The following is a 20,178-nucleotide window of genomic DNA, read 5'->3' as shown; positions in this document are numbered from 1 at the left end:
TTACCCTACCTTCTTAACAGTACTATCAACAAGGCAGGTCCTACAGGCCCTAGTGTTGTCACACCTGGACTACTGTTCAGTCGTGTGGTCAGGTGCCACAAAGGGAGGCTTGGGAAAATTACAATTGTCTCAAAACAGGGCAGCACGCCTGGCCCTTAGATATACACGGGGAGCTGAAGTTAATGACATGCATGTCAATCTATTGGCTCAGAGTGGAGGAGAGACTGACTTCATCACTACTTGTTTCTGTAAGAAGTGTTGACATGATGAATGCACGGAGTTGTCTGTTTAAACTACTAGCACACAGCTCGGACACCCATACATACCCCACAGGACATACCACCAGAGGTCTCTTCACAGTCCCCAAGTCAAGAACAGACTATGGGAGGCTCACAGTACTACATAGAGCCATGACTACATGGAACTATTCCACATCAGGTAACGGATGCAAGCAGTAGAATCAGATTTTAAAAAAGCAAAAATACACCTTATGAAACAGCAGGGACAGTGAAGACACACACATACAGGCACATTGAAATAACTTATTATACATTTTGTATTGTAGATATTTAGTGGTGTAATACTGTTATATGATAAACTGTTTTATCTTGTGCAATGTAAGTGCCTTAATGTGTTTGGACCACAGGAAGAGTAGCTGCTACCTTGGCAGCAGCTAATGGGGATCCCTAATAAATACAAATACTGGAGCGGAGGGAATGTGTGTTTGTGCACGCTTTTATTTTAAGAGTGTGTTGTGTTGCGCGCTCCTCACTCTGAATAACTTATCAACACTCTTTACTACAGGCTAAAAGGGAGTTGTCCAGATGAAATATCCTTCAAAACCAAAGACTTCCCCTCTCTCTCTCTTCTCTCTCTCTACTGCAACATGGCGAGATCACACACGCGCACACAGAGTGACACGCGAAAACACTCCCCCTTTCTCTCTCGCCTTCAAACACACTCTTCCCCCCTCTCACACACTCCCGTCTGTCTCCAAGACAACTTCCCAGAACTTGATCTGCTAGCAACAGTAACTACTACATTCTCAGTGCAGTTCTCAGCCATTCTTTTAATTCTCCAGTTATGTAACTTGGACAAGCCTCCAAGGCAAGAACATCTGCATAACAACTTGATTCACAGAAAGGAACTTAAAAAAATGAGAAAATATTAGGAGTAGTTGCAGAGTTACGATTGGGGGAGTAAGCTGATCCTAGATCTGTGCCTGCTGGTCATTGCGGCCAGTCCACTTTAAGGGCGGAAGGGAGCTCCAAGGGTCATACAGGGAGATAGATGGTCAATGTAGCATTACAACTAGCCAGAGCGCGTGTACGTCACAGTGTAGCATTTACAACTAGCCAGTAGGTGTGTATTTCACAGTGTAGCATTACAACTAGCCAGTATGTATGTCACAGTGTAGCATGTCACAGTGTCACTAGTGCTTACATAACACTGCAGCCTCTCCTCTATCTTTTACACACTCACTGCGTGTCTCACTCACACCATCTCACCATTCTCTGATACTTGCTCTTCCACTTTTTTTTTCTTTTTTTACAGGCACAAACACTAAATGCATGTAAACACTAACTCTCCCTTACTCAAAGACCTAAAAATGTGCTTTTTGGTCCACCAGCCACTGCAGATAAAAATCTACCATCCACTCATATTATTTTACCAGACAGTGTTTTTTTGCAAAAATGACATGAACACCAAAAAACTGATGAGCATGTTTTGTAATGTTTCTAAAACAATAAAATGTAAGAAGTAGTATTGTTCAATTTGTCCTTTTTGATGACCCAAGTCTTTAATGAAAATATCACAGATGAGAGAAAACATTTCACCTGCCCCTTTAGGGCGGGTGGTTACCGTGGTAATGTGATGAGTGTCATGTTTTGTGCCTGTGAGATTGAATCCGACTAGTATCAGTGTTGCTCCTCTTCCCTAGCAGTTGAAACTCAACATAGCTTGTGAACAGATACATGTAAATAGCCAAGAAACAAGGACAAAGTTTCACTTCAGTAGACTACTGCTGCATTTATTCTGCTATAAATGTGATAATACTGACTATTTTTATTCACAAATACAAGTGAAATGCTCACACTGTGGAGCCCTGACCACCCACCCACCAATGTGGCTGGTGAAAGACATCTTACCCACAGGTATTCATTTTAGGCTCTGCTTACTCACTTGGTCCCCCCCCCCCCACTTACAGTCTTTCTTTGCATGCAGTGTGAAAGAGTGCAACACAAGCAAACCACACAGTTGAGTAGTGTATGGGAGAATATACTGGCTCAGAGACAGTGCTTGAAGAAAGGGTTTCTTAAGGCGCTGACTGACAGTTGGTGTTTCCAAAGAATGACCATCCTTTCTCTAATGAGAATTTGAGCGTTAAGAGCTCGCAGACCCACTCCCACCTCAGTCCTCCTACTAACCCACACAGTTAGAAACCAAATATGTGCAGTTTGAAAGCAATTTCCTGCAATTCTACACATTTTTCTATGGCACAGAGGCCCAATGACATGACTGTTTTGGATTTTTACATCCTCCCTGACTGTATAGTTTTTATTTTGGTGATTGTTAGTTCTCAAAGATGATCTTATTAAAAAAAGATATGTGGCTCCATTATCTTTTCTACATACTTCATACACTCAGTTTATTAGGTACACCACCCAGTTCTCAAAAATGGATTGTTCTAACAGACATGGAGTCACGTGGCAGACAGGCATCGAGGCATCCAGTTACTGTTCGATTGAACGTTAGAATGGGCAAAACAACTTTGAGCATGGTATGATCGTTGGTGTCAGGCTTGCCGGATCCAGTACCTCAGAAACGGCTGCCCTACTGAGCTTTTCACGCACGAAGGTGTCTTGGGTTTATCGAGAATCATAAAAAAATATATATATAAAATCAGCAGAAGTCCTGTGGCCGAAAAACAGCTCGTTGATGAGAGGTCAAAGGAGAATGGCAAGAATCGTGCAAGCTAACAGGCAGGCCACAAAGAGCCAAATAACCACGCAGTACAACAGTGGAGTGCAGAACTTGTTGATGGGCTATTGCAGCAGATGACCACACAGGGTTCCGTTCCTACCAGCTAAAAACAAGAAGAAGCGGCTCCAGTGGGCACACCATCACCACTGGCCAATTGAGGAGTGGAAAAACATTGCCTGGAACATGACAGCGAGTTCAGTTTACTAGAGTGGCTTGCACAATCCCCAGATGGAACGGGCTGTTCACAGCATAAATGTACCGCCATTCTATCTGCAGCAACTGTGTGATGCCATCGCGTCAGCATGGACCAACATCCCTGTGGAACGTTTCCAACACCTTGTAGAATGCCCCCAAGAATTCATGCTGTCTGGAGGCAAAGAGGGGTCTGACAGAGCACTAGATGGGTGTACCTAATAAATTGGTCAGTAAGGGTGTCGCTTAAGTTTACTCTGAAAACATTACCATTCAGAAAATAAGTTACTATTTATTTTATCAGTGGCGGCAGCGATTTAGCAGAAGTTGCTCGCCTCTGCTAAATTAATATAGGGGAATCACAACAGTAACACAGGCACACTCTCCCACCAATGTCCATGTCCATTAAGCCGAACTGTCAGTGACTAGCACAATGTATTACATGTCATGTTTTTATAATGACTAACTGAGCCTTGGGCTTCAACAACACTCTGCCCACACTAGCAAAGGTCAGTGAGCACACACAAATTCACACCACACACAAACCTGCCAAAAGGACTCACAGCAAACACCAACAGTGCAACCATCTTGCTAGCTGCTACAATATTTTACATTGTATTTGATTCCTTGTAAAAAAGAGACCTTGGTCTCAATGGTGACTCCCTGTTAAAACAAAGATAAAATAAATGCAATCAACAATTCCATAGATATGCATTTTAAGAGCACATCACATGCTGGGTAAGCTACACTGTAGTCCAATGGCCCAACACGGGTCGTGCAGCCCTCTGCATAGGCTACAACATGAACCTCTATGCTGAAATTCAGACGTAATGGATTGATTGACAGTTTGACAAATTATAGCATTTATTAGTTGTAAACCGTTGTCATCAGCTTTGTCAACATGCTTGTGAGAATTCTGACAGTTTAGAAGCAAAACACATTTCTGAGGGCCCCAGATGTTGTACGGGTACTAAGTGTGGTAATAGTTGCTACAGGTAAGTTGACTACGTACTACTGGTACTAGTTTCTATATGCACGAGTTACTACCAAATACTACTGGTAACTGGTTCCTACTGGTACTACTTGTGGAAGGATATCTGCCGTCCGTGCTTGTCGATGGGCCGGCGGTGAGGCAAGTTAATGCGTTGGTTGCGGTCCCGGTGCACCCTCTCTACCAGGCCATGGTGACGTGTCCCCCTGACACTGTCCAAGGCCCCTGGGAAGCCACCCTGAGGAAGAGGGAGAGAGGGGGATGTTAATATGAGAGAGAAAGAGACACACACACGAACCAAATACCTGGTCTCCTGCCACAACCTGAGGGACAGTCCGTAAGCATAAAATGCTTCCATGCCATTACTATTCCATTATTAGAAATCATGTTACAACTAGTACCAGCATTACTTTTGTTATTCTCATTGTGGCTCTTAATATTATTAGAACTATTAAAATGTAATGCTATTATTAGAGAGAGAAACCGAAAGAGACAGGCTGGGGCAGAAAGAGAGAGCGAGAGAGAGAGAGAGACAGGCTGGGTAGAAAGAGAGAGCGGCAAAGAGACAGGCTGGGGTAGAGAGAGAGAGCGAGAGAGAGAGACAGGCTGGGGTAGAGAGAGAGAGAGACAAAGAGACAGGCTGGGGCAGAAAGAGAGAGCGAGACAAAGAGACAGGCTGGGGTAGAAAGAGAGAGCGAGACAAAGAGACAGGCTGGGGTAGAAAGAGACAGGCTGGGGTAGAAAGAGACAGCGAGACAAAGAGACAGGCTGGGGCAGAGAGCGAGAGAGACAAAGAGACAGGCTGGGGCAGAGAGAGAGAGCGAGAGAGACAGGCTGGGGCAGAGAGAGAGAGAGCGAGAGAGACAAAGAGACAGGCTGGGGCAGAGAGAGAGAGCGAGAGAGACAAAGAGACAGGCTGGGGCAGAGAGAGAGAGCGAGAGAGACAAAGAGACAGGCTGGGACAGAGAGAGAGAGCGAGAGAGACAAAGAGACAGGCTGGGGCAGAGAGAGAGAGCGAGACAAAGAGACAGGCTGGGGTAGAGAGAGAGCGAGACAAAGAGACAGGCTGGGGTAGAAAGAGACAGCGAGACAAAGAGACAGGCTGGGGCAGAGAGCGAGAGAGACAAAGAGACAGGCTGGGGTAGAGAGAGAGAGCGAGCGAGAGAGGCAGGCTGGGGCAGAGAGAGAGCGAGAGAGACAGAGACAGGCTGGGGCAGAGAGAGAGAGCGAGAGAGACAAAGAGACAGGCTGGGGCAGAGAGAGAGAGCGAGAGAGACAAAGAGACAGGCTGGGGCAGAGAGAGAGAGCGAGAGAGACAAAGAGACAGGCTGGGGCAGAGAGAGACAGCGAGAGAGACAAAGAGACAGGCTGGGGCAGAGAGAGAGAGCGAGACAAAGAGACAGGCTGGGGTAGAGAGAGAGAGAGAGAGAGAGAGAGACAAAGAGACAGGCTGGGGTAGAGAGAGAGACAAAGAGACAGGCTGGGGTAGAGAGAGAGAGACAAAGAGACAGGCTGGGGTAGAGAGAGAGAGAGAGAGAGAGACAAAGAGACAGGCTGGGGTAGAAAGATAGAGAGGCAAAGAGACAGGCTGGGGTAGAGAGAGAGAGGCAAAGAGAAAGGCTGGGGTAGAGAGAGAGAGAGAGAGAGAGAGAGAGAGAGAGACAGGCTGGGGTAGAAAGAGAGAGAGAGACATGCTGGGGTAGAAAGAGAGAGAGAGACAGGCTGGGGTAGAAAGAGCGAGCGAGAGAGAGAGACAAAGAGACAGGCTGGGGTAGAAAGAGAGAGAGGCAAAGAGACAGGCTGGGGTAGAAAGAGAGACAGGCAAAGAGATAGGCTGGGTAGAGAGAGACAGACAGGCTGGGGTAGAAAGAGAGAGAGACAAAAGAGACAGGCTGGGGTAGAGAGAGAGACAGACCAGCTGGGGTAGAAAGAGAGAGAGAGGCAAAGAAAGGGAGAGAGGCTAGGGCAGAGAGAGAAATAATAAAAAAGCAAGATAAAAATAACAGCTTTAAATCATGTCTACAGTGTTTAGGTACTACACAACTAACAACCTACTTTACTCCATGATTTCAGACGGATATCATTCATTAAAACACTCAAACCCTAAACAAAATGAAAACACTACAGTTACAATGAATGAGCACTAACAAATGATTAGGATCAATTGCAGCCAGGTCCATTAAACCTGTACTAGCATCTCTAAGGAGTAAAGAGTCATGTTCTTCTACTGTGATCGAGTCTGGTTTCTAGGACTGCGTCCCAAATGACACCCTATTCCCTTTATTGTGCACTACTTCTGACCAGGGCCCATAGGGATCTGGTCTAAAATAGTGCACTATAAAAAGAGGATAGGGTACCATTTGGAATGCAGACCTAGACCCCTAATCCTACCCCTCAAAAGAGCCATTCTTCAACACAACAAGGGCACTTTTACCTGGAGCTACTGTATTGTAGCATACACATCTAGGCTAACGTTAGCGCGCTATACTCTGAGGACAAACCGATTCAGGCAAGCCCACGTGGGCAGCTACAGCGCTATCACAATCACCCACTGTGTGTTTTTCTTCTGAATGAGACAGACCGAAGCCAGAACACAGATCTTAGTACTTTGTTGTTGCTTGTCTGGGTAGGATAACATCTGAATTATTTAGTTAGAGTCCTCAAGAGAGGCTTGCTGTTTTGAATTTCTGAAAGTATAGTGCTATACTGTGCAGAGCGCCGTGTGTGTGGGACCATCTAGGGCGTCATTGAGATCTGGATTTGTTGAGGGACATTGTCTCTGTTAGGCAGTGATTACAAGGAGAGTCTCCATTTCCAGAAACTGTCACACATGCTGTAGTTTTTACAATAAATGTGCATCAAACTGTGGTTTTTACAGTAAGTGTACCAAACATACTGTAGTTTATAATGTAAGTGTGTGTTGCTGGGCAAGGGGACACAGTTTGGTTGATCTCTTTGCCAAAAAGCAAAAGCGTGAGTAGGACTACTCTTCAAAATACATACTCATACCAATCTGGTGGCCCTTCTTGGTTGAATGTCTAGTTGGTGCATATACATGTATTGGCCATATAAGTAATGACCAAACACGTCAAATGGAGGCCTAGGTTTAGCAGATAGACTTCCAGTCATTGCGCTATGGGTAACACTAGTTAACATTGGCTCGCAAAACAACCAACCAACTTCCTTCATACGGGACACAGAAACATAAAAATGGTATCCACGAGTTAATCTGACTCTGGGGAAGTAGATAAGGGGCCTCATTGCCAAAATCCAGAAGTTTCCCTTTAAGTCTACAGTAATATTGTTTAAAAAATGTTTTTCATTATCTAGCCATTTTATCTGCTACAGCAAGGGACCATGCTCTGTCAGCTTGAAGTCCATACCAAGCAGTGAAAACTTAAGTTGTTTCTATGCATCTATACTACTGCCATCATAGTAGCACTGTAATCCTGGCAGCTGTGAGAGTTACAGTTATGGTGTTATAGTTGGACTTGGTGGCATTCGGAAGGATGCAATGCACTGCAACAGCTAGAAATGTCAAGTCCAACATGGACATTAGACCTTACTGTACCGGACAGGAAAGCAGTTCTATCCAAATGTTCCATAACACTGTTGTACCCTACTACTTAGTCTAGCTTGGCAGACTTGTACAATATTGACATTTAAATTACTGACGGGTCATGGTACCCTGTGCCTGAGTTTGGCGGAGGGTGTAACACAGCCAACTAGTCCACATGTTATCCCCATGCCAGAGACCGGAGTTCACTTCCTGGTCCCTCATCACTGGCCTACACATAATGTCAAAGGCATCTATTGGTAGATGGGTACAAATAAAGCAGATATTGAATATCCCTTTGAGCATGGAGAAGTAATAATAATAATAATAATAATAATAATAATAATAATAAATCCCATAACATTTTTACATGGAAATAGCTATTCTATCACTCAGCCTAAAGTAGCAGCCAATGTTAGGCCTACATTGAAAAAAAACATGCAGGGCTTGACATTAACCTGTTTATCCAGGAGGTGACTGACAATGTTGTTGTGTTTGATGGAAGAAACCACTTTACAAAATAAAATACATTATTATTCCCATAGCATTACTACAGAGATGCTACCACCTGCCTACTTAGCTTATTCAAGCATGTCTCAAAATACAACACTGCCCCTTTAAGACAAAAATAAACTCTTTACCTACTCGCTTTTCAAAGATGTCTTTCCTCCCCTATTCCTGATTCCAAATGATCTGTACCGATTATGATTTTTCAACGCCGATACCGATTATTGGAGGACTAAAAAAGCAGATACCGATTAATCTGACAAATTTTTTAAATGTATTTGTAATAATGACAATTACAACAATACTGAATGAACACTTATTTTAACTTAATATAATACATCCATAAAATCAATTTAGCCTCAAGTAAATAATGAAACATGTTCAATTTGGTTTAAATAATTCAAAAAAGTATGCAAAAACAAAGTATTGGAGAAGAAAGTAAAAGTGCAATATGTGCTATGTAAGAAAGCTAACGTTTCAGTTCCTTGCTCAGAACATGAGAACACATGAAAGCTGGTGGTTCCTTTTAACATGAGTCTTCAATATTCCCAGGTAAGAAGTTTTGGGTTGTAGTTATTATAGGACTATTTCCCTCTATACCATTTGTATTTCATTAACCTTTGACTATTGGATGTTCTTATAGGCACTTTAGTATTGCCAGTGTAACAGTATAGCTTCCGTCCCTCTAGTTAGCCATTTCACTTCGGTGACACCAGCCTCATCTTGGGAGTTGATAGGCTTGCTTGACGCACAACGAAGCGCAATGCTTGACGCACAACGAAGAGCTGCTGGCAAAACGCACGAAGGTGCTGTTTGAATGAATGTTTACACGCCTGCTTCTGCCTACCACCGCTCAGTCAGATACTTAGATACTTGTATGCTCAGTCAGTTTATATGCAACGCAGGAACACGCTAGATAATATCTAGTAATTTCAACCATGTGTAGTTAACTAGTGATTATGATTGATTGTTTATTATAAGATAAGTTTAATGCTAGCTAGCAACTTACCTTGGCTTACTGCATTCGCGTAACAGACTGTGTCTCCTTGTGGAGTGCAACGAGAGAGAGGCAGGTCGTTATATCGCATTAGACTAGTTAACTGTAAGGTTGCAAGAACGGATCCCCCGAGCTGACAAGGTGAAAATCTGTCGTTCTGCCTCTGAACAAGGCAGTTAACCCACCGTTCCTAGGCCGTCATTGAAAATAAGAATGTTCTTAATAACTGACTTGCCTAGTTAAATACATACATATATATACACACACACACACACACACACACACACACGTGTGTATATACACACACATCTTTTTTTCAAAGGCAAATCGGCACCCAAAAATACCGATTACCAATTGTTAAGAAAACTTCAAAAAACGTAAAAATCGTCCCTAATTAAAATCGGCCATTCCGATTAAATCGGTCGACCTCTAATCTGTACCTGGCATAATAACTCACTAACTAGCAACGGATATGAACTAAAAGTGCACATGTGGCTACATGCAGCTCTCACTTTGATCTCAACACAACAGCATCTACTCATGACCACAGCTGTAAACAGAGTCCAGTTCAAAGTAAATGGCACAGATCCATATACGGCAATGGCCTATTTGCATATAGACCTACTGCAGCGCTGTTTGGTTATGGGCGGAGTCCTGTGTAATACAATCCTACTCCGATGCGTTCTGCCGACAACAAAATCTTTTGCATTATTTGTTTAGTTTCGGTATGTTGCATTGAAAGTGGCTAATATTGCATTGATACAAGCACAATTGCCAGAGTAAAGGGAATGGTTGATAGGTGTTAACTAATGGGGAAGTCTCTAGAAAGTTGAATGTAGTTCAATCCTCGTGCTTCTCTCCGTGGGCTGATATTTCTTCTGCGCAGCAGTACTGGGGAGCTGCGATGGAGTATCGGGGGTACTGCGTGCCCGCACGCAACTTAGAGGGAACAATGGTTATGGGAATACTTGTAATCAGGACAATGACAATGACAGCTTGAAGACGTTGGGGTTAATATTGTACAATCCAGGTGTGCAAAGCTCTTAGAGACTTACCCAGAAAGACTCACAGCTGTTATCACCACAAAAGGTGCTTCTACAAAGTACTGAATCAAGGGTGTGAATACTTATGGAAATGAGACATTTCTGAATTTATTTTCAATACATTTGCAGAAATGTCTAAAAACATGTTGTTTTCAATTTGTCATTACGGGCATTGTGTGTAGATGAATGAGAATAAAAACATATATTTAATCCATTTTGAATTCAGGCTGTAACATCAAAATGTGGAATAAGTCAAGGGGTATGAATACTTTCTGAAGGCACCGAATATAAAACATTTTTTTTGAAAAAAAAGAAAAAAAAAAAGAGCACGATTGTTTGGGGGGGGGGGGGGGCCTCACCTGGAAGTCGGCGCTAGCGTTGCCGATCTGGTTGACGTTGGGCAGGGAGCCTCCATAGTACTGGGCCCTGGTCTGGGTCTGACGTAGCTGTTGGATCTTCTGGAACTGCACCTGTTGGTCAACAACAAAACGGCAGTCAGTAACCAAGGAACCACAGGAGAAGGAGGAGCAGGATTTATTAGAGGGAAGTCCAATAGCGGTCCTGCGAAAGAAAGTCTCGTCCTGACACGTTCAATCTTTTCTCAACCAGTTGAAATCAGCATAATATTTATGGATCTATACAAAGAAATACAGAAACAGGTCAAACGACATGCAGCTAGTTTGCTGTCCTACCAGCTTCAGTTTGAAGTAATTGCGTTAGCTGTGTAGTTGGCTAGCTCCTATGAACAGTGCCCTGACAAGAAAGCACATTTTCTATGGCGGGCAAAAATCACACATCATTAGCTCATTGATATGGATGTATCCAAAACATCTTAAACAAATGTAATTGCAGCTACTTTGCTGTTATTCTAGCACTGCACTGTTTGAGCTGACTGTGTTAGCCGTAGTTTGCTAGCTAGCGTTGCTAGAGCGTTGCCTGCCAGGATGGCAACTGAACATTTACAACGAACGACTGGGTCGCATCCATAGATATAGAACAAAAATACTTAACGTATGTGTCGCGTCTCTGGCAACCAAACCGATAGAGTCAACGGCCAGCCCGCTTGGCTAGCAACCATAGATGTGTCAGAACTACGCCTATATTTTCATTGAGGGATGAAAGTAGCCTATTTTTTTATTTCAACATTTAATGGTAACCCGTTGTAGAAAAGCTACTGTAGACTCAAGGTTGTGCGAAACAACTTTTTTTACTCTGCTCCGCCCTGTACCTATGACCACAGCACAGCCGTGCTAAAAGAAAAGTTGTTTAGCATGCCCTCCGCTTTATTTTGCTCCAGCCCAGCATCAACTCCTCTCCTACTCCTGCCTACATGACTAAGATTGGCCAATGGTCACCCCTGGGCTATAATTGCATCCAGTCAACACAGCAGCTGCATGGGCGGAGCATGGGGATAATAAGGGCAAAATATGTACAAGACAGCAAGAGTGACAGAAAGATGTACATCAGAGAAATAAGACAATGGAAGTTGTGTTGCTGGTTTAGTTTATTGGTTCAAATCAAACATTGCCTTCAATGTTGGCTGTATGGTTCATATACATGATATACTATCAATTTCTTATTGAATGATATTACAGAAATCCTTAGGTTTTAGACAAACAATACTTCGGTTACGCTTTTGCTCATGGGTGTGGGGAGGTGTCATTTCTGTCCAATGACGTAGTCTAGTTTCTGGAGAATACATCTGTTCATTAAAGGGAACCCCTAGAAGCAAATGTTTTGTAACCTATCCATTCACCAATTGATAGACATGAGTCTGGTATAGCAGCCTGTCTCCACACCGGGCCCCTTATCCATAGTGTCTCAGAGTAGGAGTGCTGATAATGAATAACAAACAGTAGGCTATATGGACAGATCCTAGAGCAGCGCACTTACTCTGAGACACTTTGTGGATACAGACCCTGTGCTCCTCCAACACAGGACCAACTCAGGGACCACACAGAGCATGGTTTGTTCGGCTAAGGTAAACAGTTCCAATTATCAATTCTGATCAGGAAAAGGCAAATCCGTGGGGCATTTCTTCCTCACACTAACCAAAGGACAAAATTTGAATCTCAAAGACTGACCTCATTTGATGCACTCAATGGGTTTACACAGAAGAGGAACTCTCAGAGAAGAGAGGACAGTAAAATAGTTGACAATGAGCTAAACTAGGTTTAATGTAACACTCTACAGCTTCAGGGACATTCAGGAGACCTTTAGCTCTTGTTGTGATTAAATGTCATTCAAATTGAACACGTGGCTCGAGCTCCAGGGAAAGCTGTTCTCTCTCGGTGTGTCTGACAAGCCGGCAACATCTTGCAGGTGTAAGATGAGCCCATGTCTGTCTACAAAGTAAGAGAGAACACCACTGATGTTGGACTAAGGCTGAGCGATATGGCTAAAAATCAGATGGACACCAGTCTCAACGTCAACAGTGAAGAGGCAACTCCGGGATGCTGTCCTTCTAGGCAGAGTTTCAAAGAAAAAGCCATACCTCAGACGGGCCAATAAAAAGAAAAGATTAACATGGGCAAAAGACCACAGACACTGGACAGAGGAACTCTGCCTAGAAGGCCAGCATCCGGGAGTCACCTCTTCACTGTTGACATTGAGACTGGTGTTGAGGGTACTATTTAAATGAAGCTGCCAGTTGAGGACTTGAGGTGTCTGTTTCTCAAACTAGACACTAATGTACTTGTCCTCTTTCTCAGTTGGACACCGGGTCCTCCCACTCTTTCTATTCTGGTTAGTGCCAGTTTGCGTTGTTCTGTGAAGGGAGTAGTACACAGCGTTGTCCGAGATCTTCAGTTTCTTGGCAATTTCTGGCATGGAATGTTACAGAAGAAAGTTATTTGTTTCTGGCCATTTTGAGCCTGTAATCGAACCCACAAAAGCTGATGCTCCAGATACTCAACTAGTCTAAAGGGCAGTTTTATTGCTTCTTTAATCAGAACAGTTTTCAGCTGTTCTAACATAATTGCAAAAGGGTTTTCTAATGACCAATTAGCCTTTTAAAATGATCAACTTGGATTAACTAACACAACGTGCCATTGGAACACAGGAGTGATGGTTGCTGATAATGGGCCTCTGTCCGCCTACGTAGATATTCCATAAAAAAAATCTGCCGTTTCCAGCTACAATTTACAACATTAAGTCTACGCTGTATTTCTGATCAATTTGATGTTATTTTAAATGGATAAAAAGTGCTTTTCTTTCAAAAACAAGGATATTTCTAAGTGACCCCAAACTTTTGACCAGTTGTGTGTATACAGTCGTGGCCAAAAGTTTTGAGAATGACAAATATTACATTTCCAAAGTTCGCTGCTTCAGTGTCTTTAGACATTTTTGTCAGATGTTACTATGGAATACTAAGGTATAATTACAAGCATTTCATTAGTGTCAAAGCCTTTTATTGACAATTACATGAAGTTGATGCAAAGAGTCAATATTTGCAGTGTTGACCCTTCTCTTTCAAGACCTCTGCAATCCGCCCTGGCATGCTGTCAATTAACTTCTGGGCCACATCCTGACTGTTGGCAGCCCATTCTTCCATAATCAATGCTTGGAGTTTGTCAGAATTTGTGGGGTTTTGTTTGTCCTCCCGCCTCGAGGCTTGACCACAAGTTCTCACTGGGATTAAGGTCTGGGGAGTTTCCTGGCCATGGACCCAAAATATCAATATTTTGTTCCCTGAGCCACTTAGTTATCACTTTTGCCTTATGGCAAGGTGTTCCATCATGCTGGAAAAGGCATTGTTAATCACCAAACTGTTCCTGGATGGTTGGGAGAAGTTGCTCTAGAAGGATGTGTTTGTACCATTCTTTATTCATGGCTGTGTTCTGAGGCAAAATTGAGAGTGAGCCCACTCCCTTGGCTGAGAAGCAACCCCACACATGAATGGTCTCAGGATGCTTTACTGTTGGCATGGCACAGGACTGATGGTAGCGCTCACCTTGTCTTCTCCGGACAAGCTTTTTTCCGGATGCCCCAAACAATCGTACAGGGGATTCATCAGAGAAAATGACTTTACCCCAGTCCTCAGCAGTCCAATCCCCGAACCTTTTGCAGGATATCAGTCTGTCCCTGATGTTTTTCCCTGGAGAGAAGTGGCTTCTTTGCTGCCGTTCTTGACACCAGGCCATCCTACAAAAGTCTTCGCCTCACTGTGCGTGCAGATGCACTCACACCTGCCTGCTGCCACACCTGCCTGCTGCCATTCAAGCTCTGTACTGGTGGTGCCCCGATCCCGCAGCTGAATCAACTTTAGGAGACGGTCCTGGCGCTTGCTGGACTTTCTTGGGCGCCCTGAAGCCTTCTTCACAACAATTGAACCGCTCTCCTTGTAGTTCTTGATGATCCAATAAATGGTTGATTTATGTGCAATCTTACTGGCAGCAATATCCTTGCCTATGAAGCCCTTTTTGTGCAAAGCAATGATGACGGCACGTGTTTCCTTGCAAGTAAACATCGTTGACAGAGGAAGAACAATGATGCACCACCCTCCTTTTGAAGCTTCCAGTCTGTTATTCGAACTCAATCAGTATGACAGAGTGATCTCCAGCCTTGTCCTCGTCAACACTCACTTGTGTTAACGAGATAATCACTGAAATGTCCTTTTGTGGCAGGGCTGACATGCAGTGGAAATGTTTTTTGGGGGATTCAGTTCATTTGCATGGCAAAGAGGGACTTTGCAATTAATTGCAATTCATCTGATCACTCTTCATAACATTCTGGAGTATATGCAAATTGCCATCATACAAACTGACGCAGCAGACTTTGTGAAAATTAATATTTTGTCATTCTCAAAACTTTTGCCCACAACTGTACATAGAGAGATTTTGACTTTCTCTAAATAAAGCTTTGTTCCACAATTTAAGGTCAAAACACCCCATTTCAAACAGTCAGGAATAATCTAATGAATTCACGGCTTGTAAAATTATACCTTGGCTAAAAATATATGACTTCCACAACCATAAAGACCCAATTTCATCAAAGTTTCACCTGCATTTTTTTTGCAATAATCATTGATCTGGCTTTCAAGTCTGTCTATGAAATGCAATGTTGTTAGACATTTCACCAGAATATGCACATTTCAGCAATAGTGCCCAACTTCTTGTAGCAGTCATAAAATATTAACACAGGTCTCAAACAATCACGTGCTAATGAGTAGCCACCTAAACTTTATATTTCAAGTCTAGCCAACTTGGGTGTATTTGCTTGCTAACATGGTAGAACAGTTGAACTGTTATGAATACACCCTCCTGTCCATCTCCACCTGTTTGAAGAACTCTGTTCACTTTGTTTAGATATTGAAATCAAGTGGCCTACCGGGATAAGATGCTTATTACTAAGAATCAGAAGGAGTTGCCAATTTCTTATATAAATCTGTATTTGTATACTCACTGCACATTTATAAAAACACAGACCAGACAGCTAGCACATAAGTCTGTTGCTAAAATGCTGCTAGCGGTATTACATTCAATAAAATCATGTTTACTGGGACTCTCATTTTAGTAGGGTCTGCTCTATTCTACATTTTGGGAGTCGAGACATAAAAAAGGGTATCGTTAGAACATTTTTCATTATTTAATTAAGCGTTTCTGTGGCCATTTGACCGATTCTGTAGGACCAAACCTCAAATGCAAAAAGAGAGTTTAAACTGCTTGTTGTCAGTGAGGAAGAAGTGTTCTTTAGTCTTTGTTGTTTTGAGTGGCAGGGGGAGGGTCTTGGTGTCTGTGTAGAAGTGGGAAAGTGCAGTGAACACAGTACAGGAGACAAGACCAAAAAGACAGTCAAAAACTGGGGAGAATTTTTTTTTATACCTTGAATCTTGCGATATAAGCATTTGGAACGTCGGACTAAACATACATTGAAATCAATTTGATATAAAATCGCCCAGCCCTGTTGGACTGAGCATTTAAAAACCACAATCTCTGTTCTGAATCCAACATCCCCTCAAGAGCAACTCGAGAGGGAATTTCCCCTTAATGCATAGCAATCTCATTGCCAATACCCCCTCTGTTTTCCCCAGCTTCCCAGATAGGTAGCCTACCTAACATGATCATAGCTTAACTTGGCATAGACCACACCTTAATATAAAAAAATTACCCATCACAAGATTGTCCCACCAAAGACAAAATGCAGGACTATTTTAAATACTCCCAGCCAATCGGGTAAAACAGTGCTTAACGAATGGTGTTCCGGAGGACGGGATAATGCAACAAGACATCCATCATAAACAGAACACACATTCCAGCGCCTCAGAGTATCCAATAATACTATTCATAAAGATGACACAGAGGGACAAAATGTCAAAGACCTTGCGGTGACATTATTCCCATGGGTTAAGAGAGGAAATCCAGGCGATTTCAACAACTCATACGACAAACTGCAGATGAACAACATAGGAGAAGCCGAAAGCATCTGCAGACCACGAAGCACCGGTGTAGACCTTTTTCACAGAGCAGGAAGACACTTTGCTAGTTTACTTTCCTAAAAAGAGAGTGTGCAACAACAACTTTATAAAGACACATGAACACTTTGCTTTCAGTAGAAACAGAAAAATCTGTATAAGCCTACCCTATGCATTTATCCACATTAGCTGGCAAACTCCTTGACCATTCAGTGAAATAGCCTAGGTCTACTATGCACAGTGGTGGGAAAGCAGTTTACCCTCCGGTGAAAACAGACTAGTGAGGTGCAAAATAAAAAAATTGCTAGTTTACATATTGGGATATTATTTGACAATATCGCAATATGATTTTTGCACTAGTTGGCTGTACCTGCACCAAAACATTTTTCCTTCATAGCATGTTCTCCATATTTTAACAAAAAGGGAGCCAATTTGTTTTAAGCACTTAATTCCATGACTGATTAAAAATCTTATTTTCTCACGGGTCTCTCATCCCTCTGCATGAGCAATATGTTTGGAACATCAAATTGCAATAAAGTTACAGTATCAAATTGTAATTGTTTTGGCTCTATACTCTAGTACTTTGGATTTGAAATGATAAAATGACAAATGAGGTTAAAGTGCAGACTCATCTTTAATTTGAGGGTATTTTCACCATATCGGGTGAATCATTTAAAAAATAACAGCACTTTTTGTACACAGCATTTAACACCATAGTACCCTCCAAACTTGTCATTAAGCTCGAGACCCTGGGTCTCGACCCCGTCCTGTGCAACTGGGTCCTGGACTTCCTGACGGGCCGCCTCCCAGGTGGTGAGGGTAGGTAACAACATCTCCACCCCGCTGATCCTCAACACTGGGTGCCCACAAGGGTGCGTTCTCAGCCCTCTCCTGTACTCCCTTTTCACGCAACTGCGTGGCCATGAACGCCTCCAACTCAATCATCAAGTTTGCAGACGACACTACAGTGGTAGGCTTGATTACCAACAACGACGAGACGGCCTACAGGGAGGAGGTGAGGGCCCTCAGAGTGTGGTGTCAGGAAAATAACCTCACACTCAACATCAACAAAACAAAGGAGATGATTGTGGACTTCAGGAAACAGCAGAGGGAGCAGCCGCCTATCTACATTGACGGGACAGTAGTGGAGAAGGAGGAAAGTTAAGTTCCTCTGCGTACACATCACGGACAAACTGAAATGGTCCACCCCCACACAGACAGCGTGGTGAAGGCGGCGCAGCAGCGCCTCTAACCTCAGGAGGCTGAAGAAATTTGGCTTGTCACCAACAACACTCAAACTTTTACAGATGCACAATCGAGAGCATCTTGTCGGGCTGTATCACCGCCTGGTACGGCAACTGCTCCGCCCATAACCGTAAGGCTCTCCAGAGGGTTGTGAGGTCTGCACAACGCATCACCAGAGGCAAACTACCTGCCCTCCAGGACACCTACACCACCCAATGTCACAGGAAGGCAAAAAAGATCATCAAGGACAACAACCACCCGAGCCACTGCCTGTTCACCCCGCTATCATCCAGAAGGCGAGGTCAGTACAGGTGCATCAAAGTTGGGACCGAGAGACTAAAAAAACAGCTCTCTCTCAAGGCCATCGGACTGTTAAACAGCCATCACTAACATTGAGTGGCTGCTGCCAACATACTGACTCAACTCCAGCCACTTTAATAATGGAAAAATTGATGTAATAATTTATCACTAGCCACTTTCTATAATGCTTACATACCCTACATTACTCATCTCATATGTATATACTGTACTCTATACCATCTACTGCATCTTGCCTATGACGTTCTGTACCATCACTCATTTATATATTTTTATGTACATATTCGTATTCATTCCTTTACACTTGTGTGTAAAAGGTAGTTGTTGTGAAATTGTTAGGTTATATTACTTGTTAGATATTACTGCATGGTCGGAACTAGAAGCACAAGCATTTCGCTACAGTCGCATTAACATCTGCTAACCATGTGTATGTGACAAATACATTTGATTTTGTCTTAGTCCCCCTATTTTAGGTGACAAAGTATCGTGACAAATTGTGTATTAAATCTGGTCCCATATTCATAGCACACAATGACTTGATCAAGTTTGTCACAAAAAAAAATAGTTGGATGAGTTTGCAGTTTGTTTTGGTTGTGTTTCAGATTATTTTGTGCCTAATAGAAATTAATAGTAAATAATGTAGTGTGTAATTTTGGAGTCACTTTTATTGTAAATAAGAATAGAAGTGCTGGAGTAGAACCAAAAAAATAAAAAATAAAAAGTGCCCCAATCACAATACTTTGAGCTCACTGTATAGAATTGTAATTCATATCGGCACCAACATTTCACAACAATATCGTATTGTGAGGTCCCTGGCAATTCCCAGCCCTAAAACAGACCCAAACACAGAGCCACTCGAGCACTTTCAACTCAGCCTGAATGTTGAAACAGTGAGTTTTAATTACAGCCGTTTTCTGGCAGCGTCTCATGAACTCCGACAACTGCAACCCACTCACTGGGCCTCGGTCTCTCACGGGTCATCAACAGTTCATACCTTACAGGCAACATCACTCGGAGTAGCCTCCAAACCACATCTCCTTTAACTGCCCATTTCAAATTCTGGCCTCTCATAAAAGAAGACATTGTGAAGTGATGGTATGGAAATAATGTGAATGGAACCTTTATATTTTTTCCCAGGAGATCATGTCATTTTTCACGACTCTGCATGTGTACCGAGTGCCTTAATGTTTCAGGAGGCAGAAAATTAATCAAATCAAGAGATTTCAATTCAGCTTGTGATTGCGTGGAGGTGGGCTTTCTTAATAGCCGCCTTCGACCTTGTTCATTAGGGCACAACAAAACGCTTTGAAATGCTTTTCAACAGAAAATGACAAAGCGTTTATTTTGACAAGTGCAGTTAATACCTTCCTGTTTAACTCAGTTCTCTCCTGTTTGGTACCTAATGAATGCAACCGTTGTCAGCTCCCAATCCACAGTACAGGATAAATGTAACTGAAGGGTGGAAGAGGAGAGAAGGGGGAATGAATGAGATGTTATTGATATTCTCCACATCTGAAGAAGTAGGTCAATATGGACATTAGGAATAATGTTTAACAGGTCACAGACAACAAGCCTGTTAGACGTCCATTAGACGACATTAGAAATAAGCATTATATGCGTATGGTACATTTCTGGGATCTTCTACTTCAACTCATGAAACCAACATTTTACATGAGTTTATAATTTTGTGCAGTATATACAGTGCCTTGCGAAAGTATTCGGCCCGCTTGAACTTTGCGACCTTCTGCCACATTTCAGGCTTCAAACATAAAGATATAAAACTGTATTTTTTTGTAAAGAATCTACAACAAGTGGGACACAATTATGAAGTGGAACGACATTTATTGGATATTTCAAACTTTTTTAACAAATCAAAAACTGAAAAATTGGGCGTGAAATTATTCAGCCCCCCTTAAGTTAATACTTTGTAGC

General features: G+C 42.7%; 1 protein-coding gene across 4 annotated transcripts in view; it reads right to left on the bottom strand.

The window, feature by feature from the left end:
• The window catches only part of crtc3 (CREB regulated transcription coactivator 3), an 82,994-nt gene that overhangs the window by 52,210 nt on the left and 10,606 nt on the right, over nucleotides 1–20,178 (bottom strand). For all 4 annotated transcript variants that reach the window (XM_090222784.1, XM_090222786.1, XM_090222785.1 and 1 more), the window contains exons 2-3: nucleotides 10,631–10,741; nucleotides 4,275–4,406 (exon numbers count right to left, since the gene is read on the bottom strand). In XM_090222784.1, coding sequence (XP_090078910.1) covers nucleotides 4,275–4,406; nucleotides 10,631–10,741 — 243 coding nt within the window. The remainder of the gene's footprint in view (nucleotides 1–4,274; nucleotides 4,407–10,630; nucleotides 10,742–20,178) is intronic.

The sequence above is a fragment of the Oncorhynchus mykiss genome, chromosome 26 (genome assembly GCF_057628025.1).
Source record: "Oncorhynchus mykiss isolate SJ-2025 chromosome 26, ASM5762802v1, whole genome shotgun sequence".
Taxonomy (NCBI): domain Eukaryota; kingdom Metazoa; phylum Chordata; class Actinopteri; order Salmoniformes; family Salmonidae; genus Oncorhynchus; species Oncorhynchus mykiss.
This window is presented reverse-complemented; position numbering and strand designations above follow the sequence as displayed.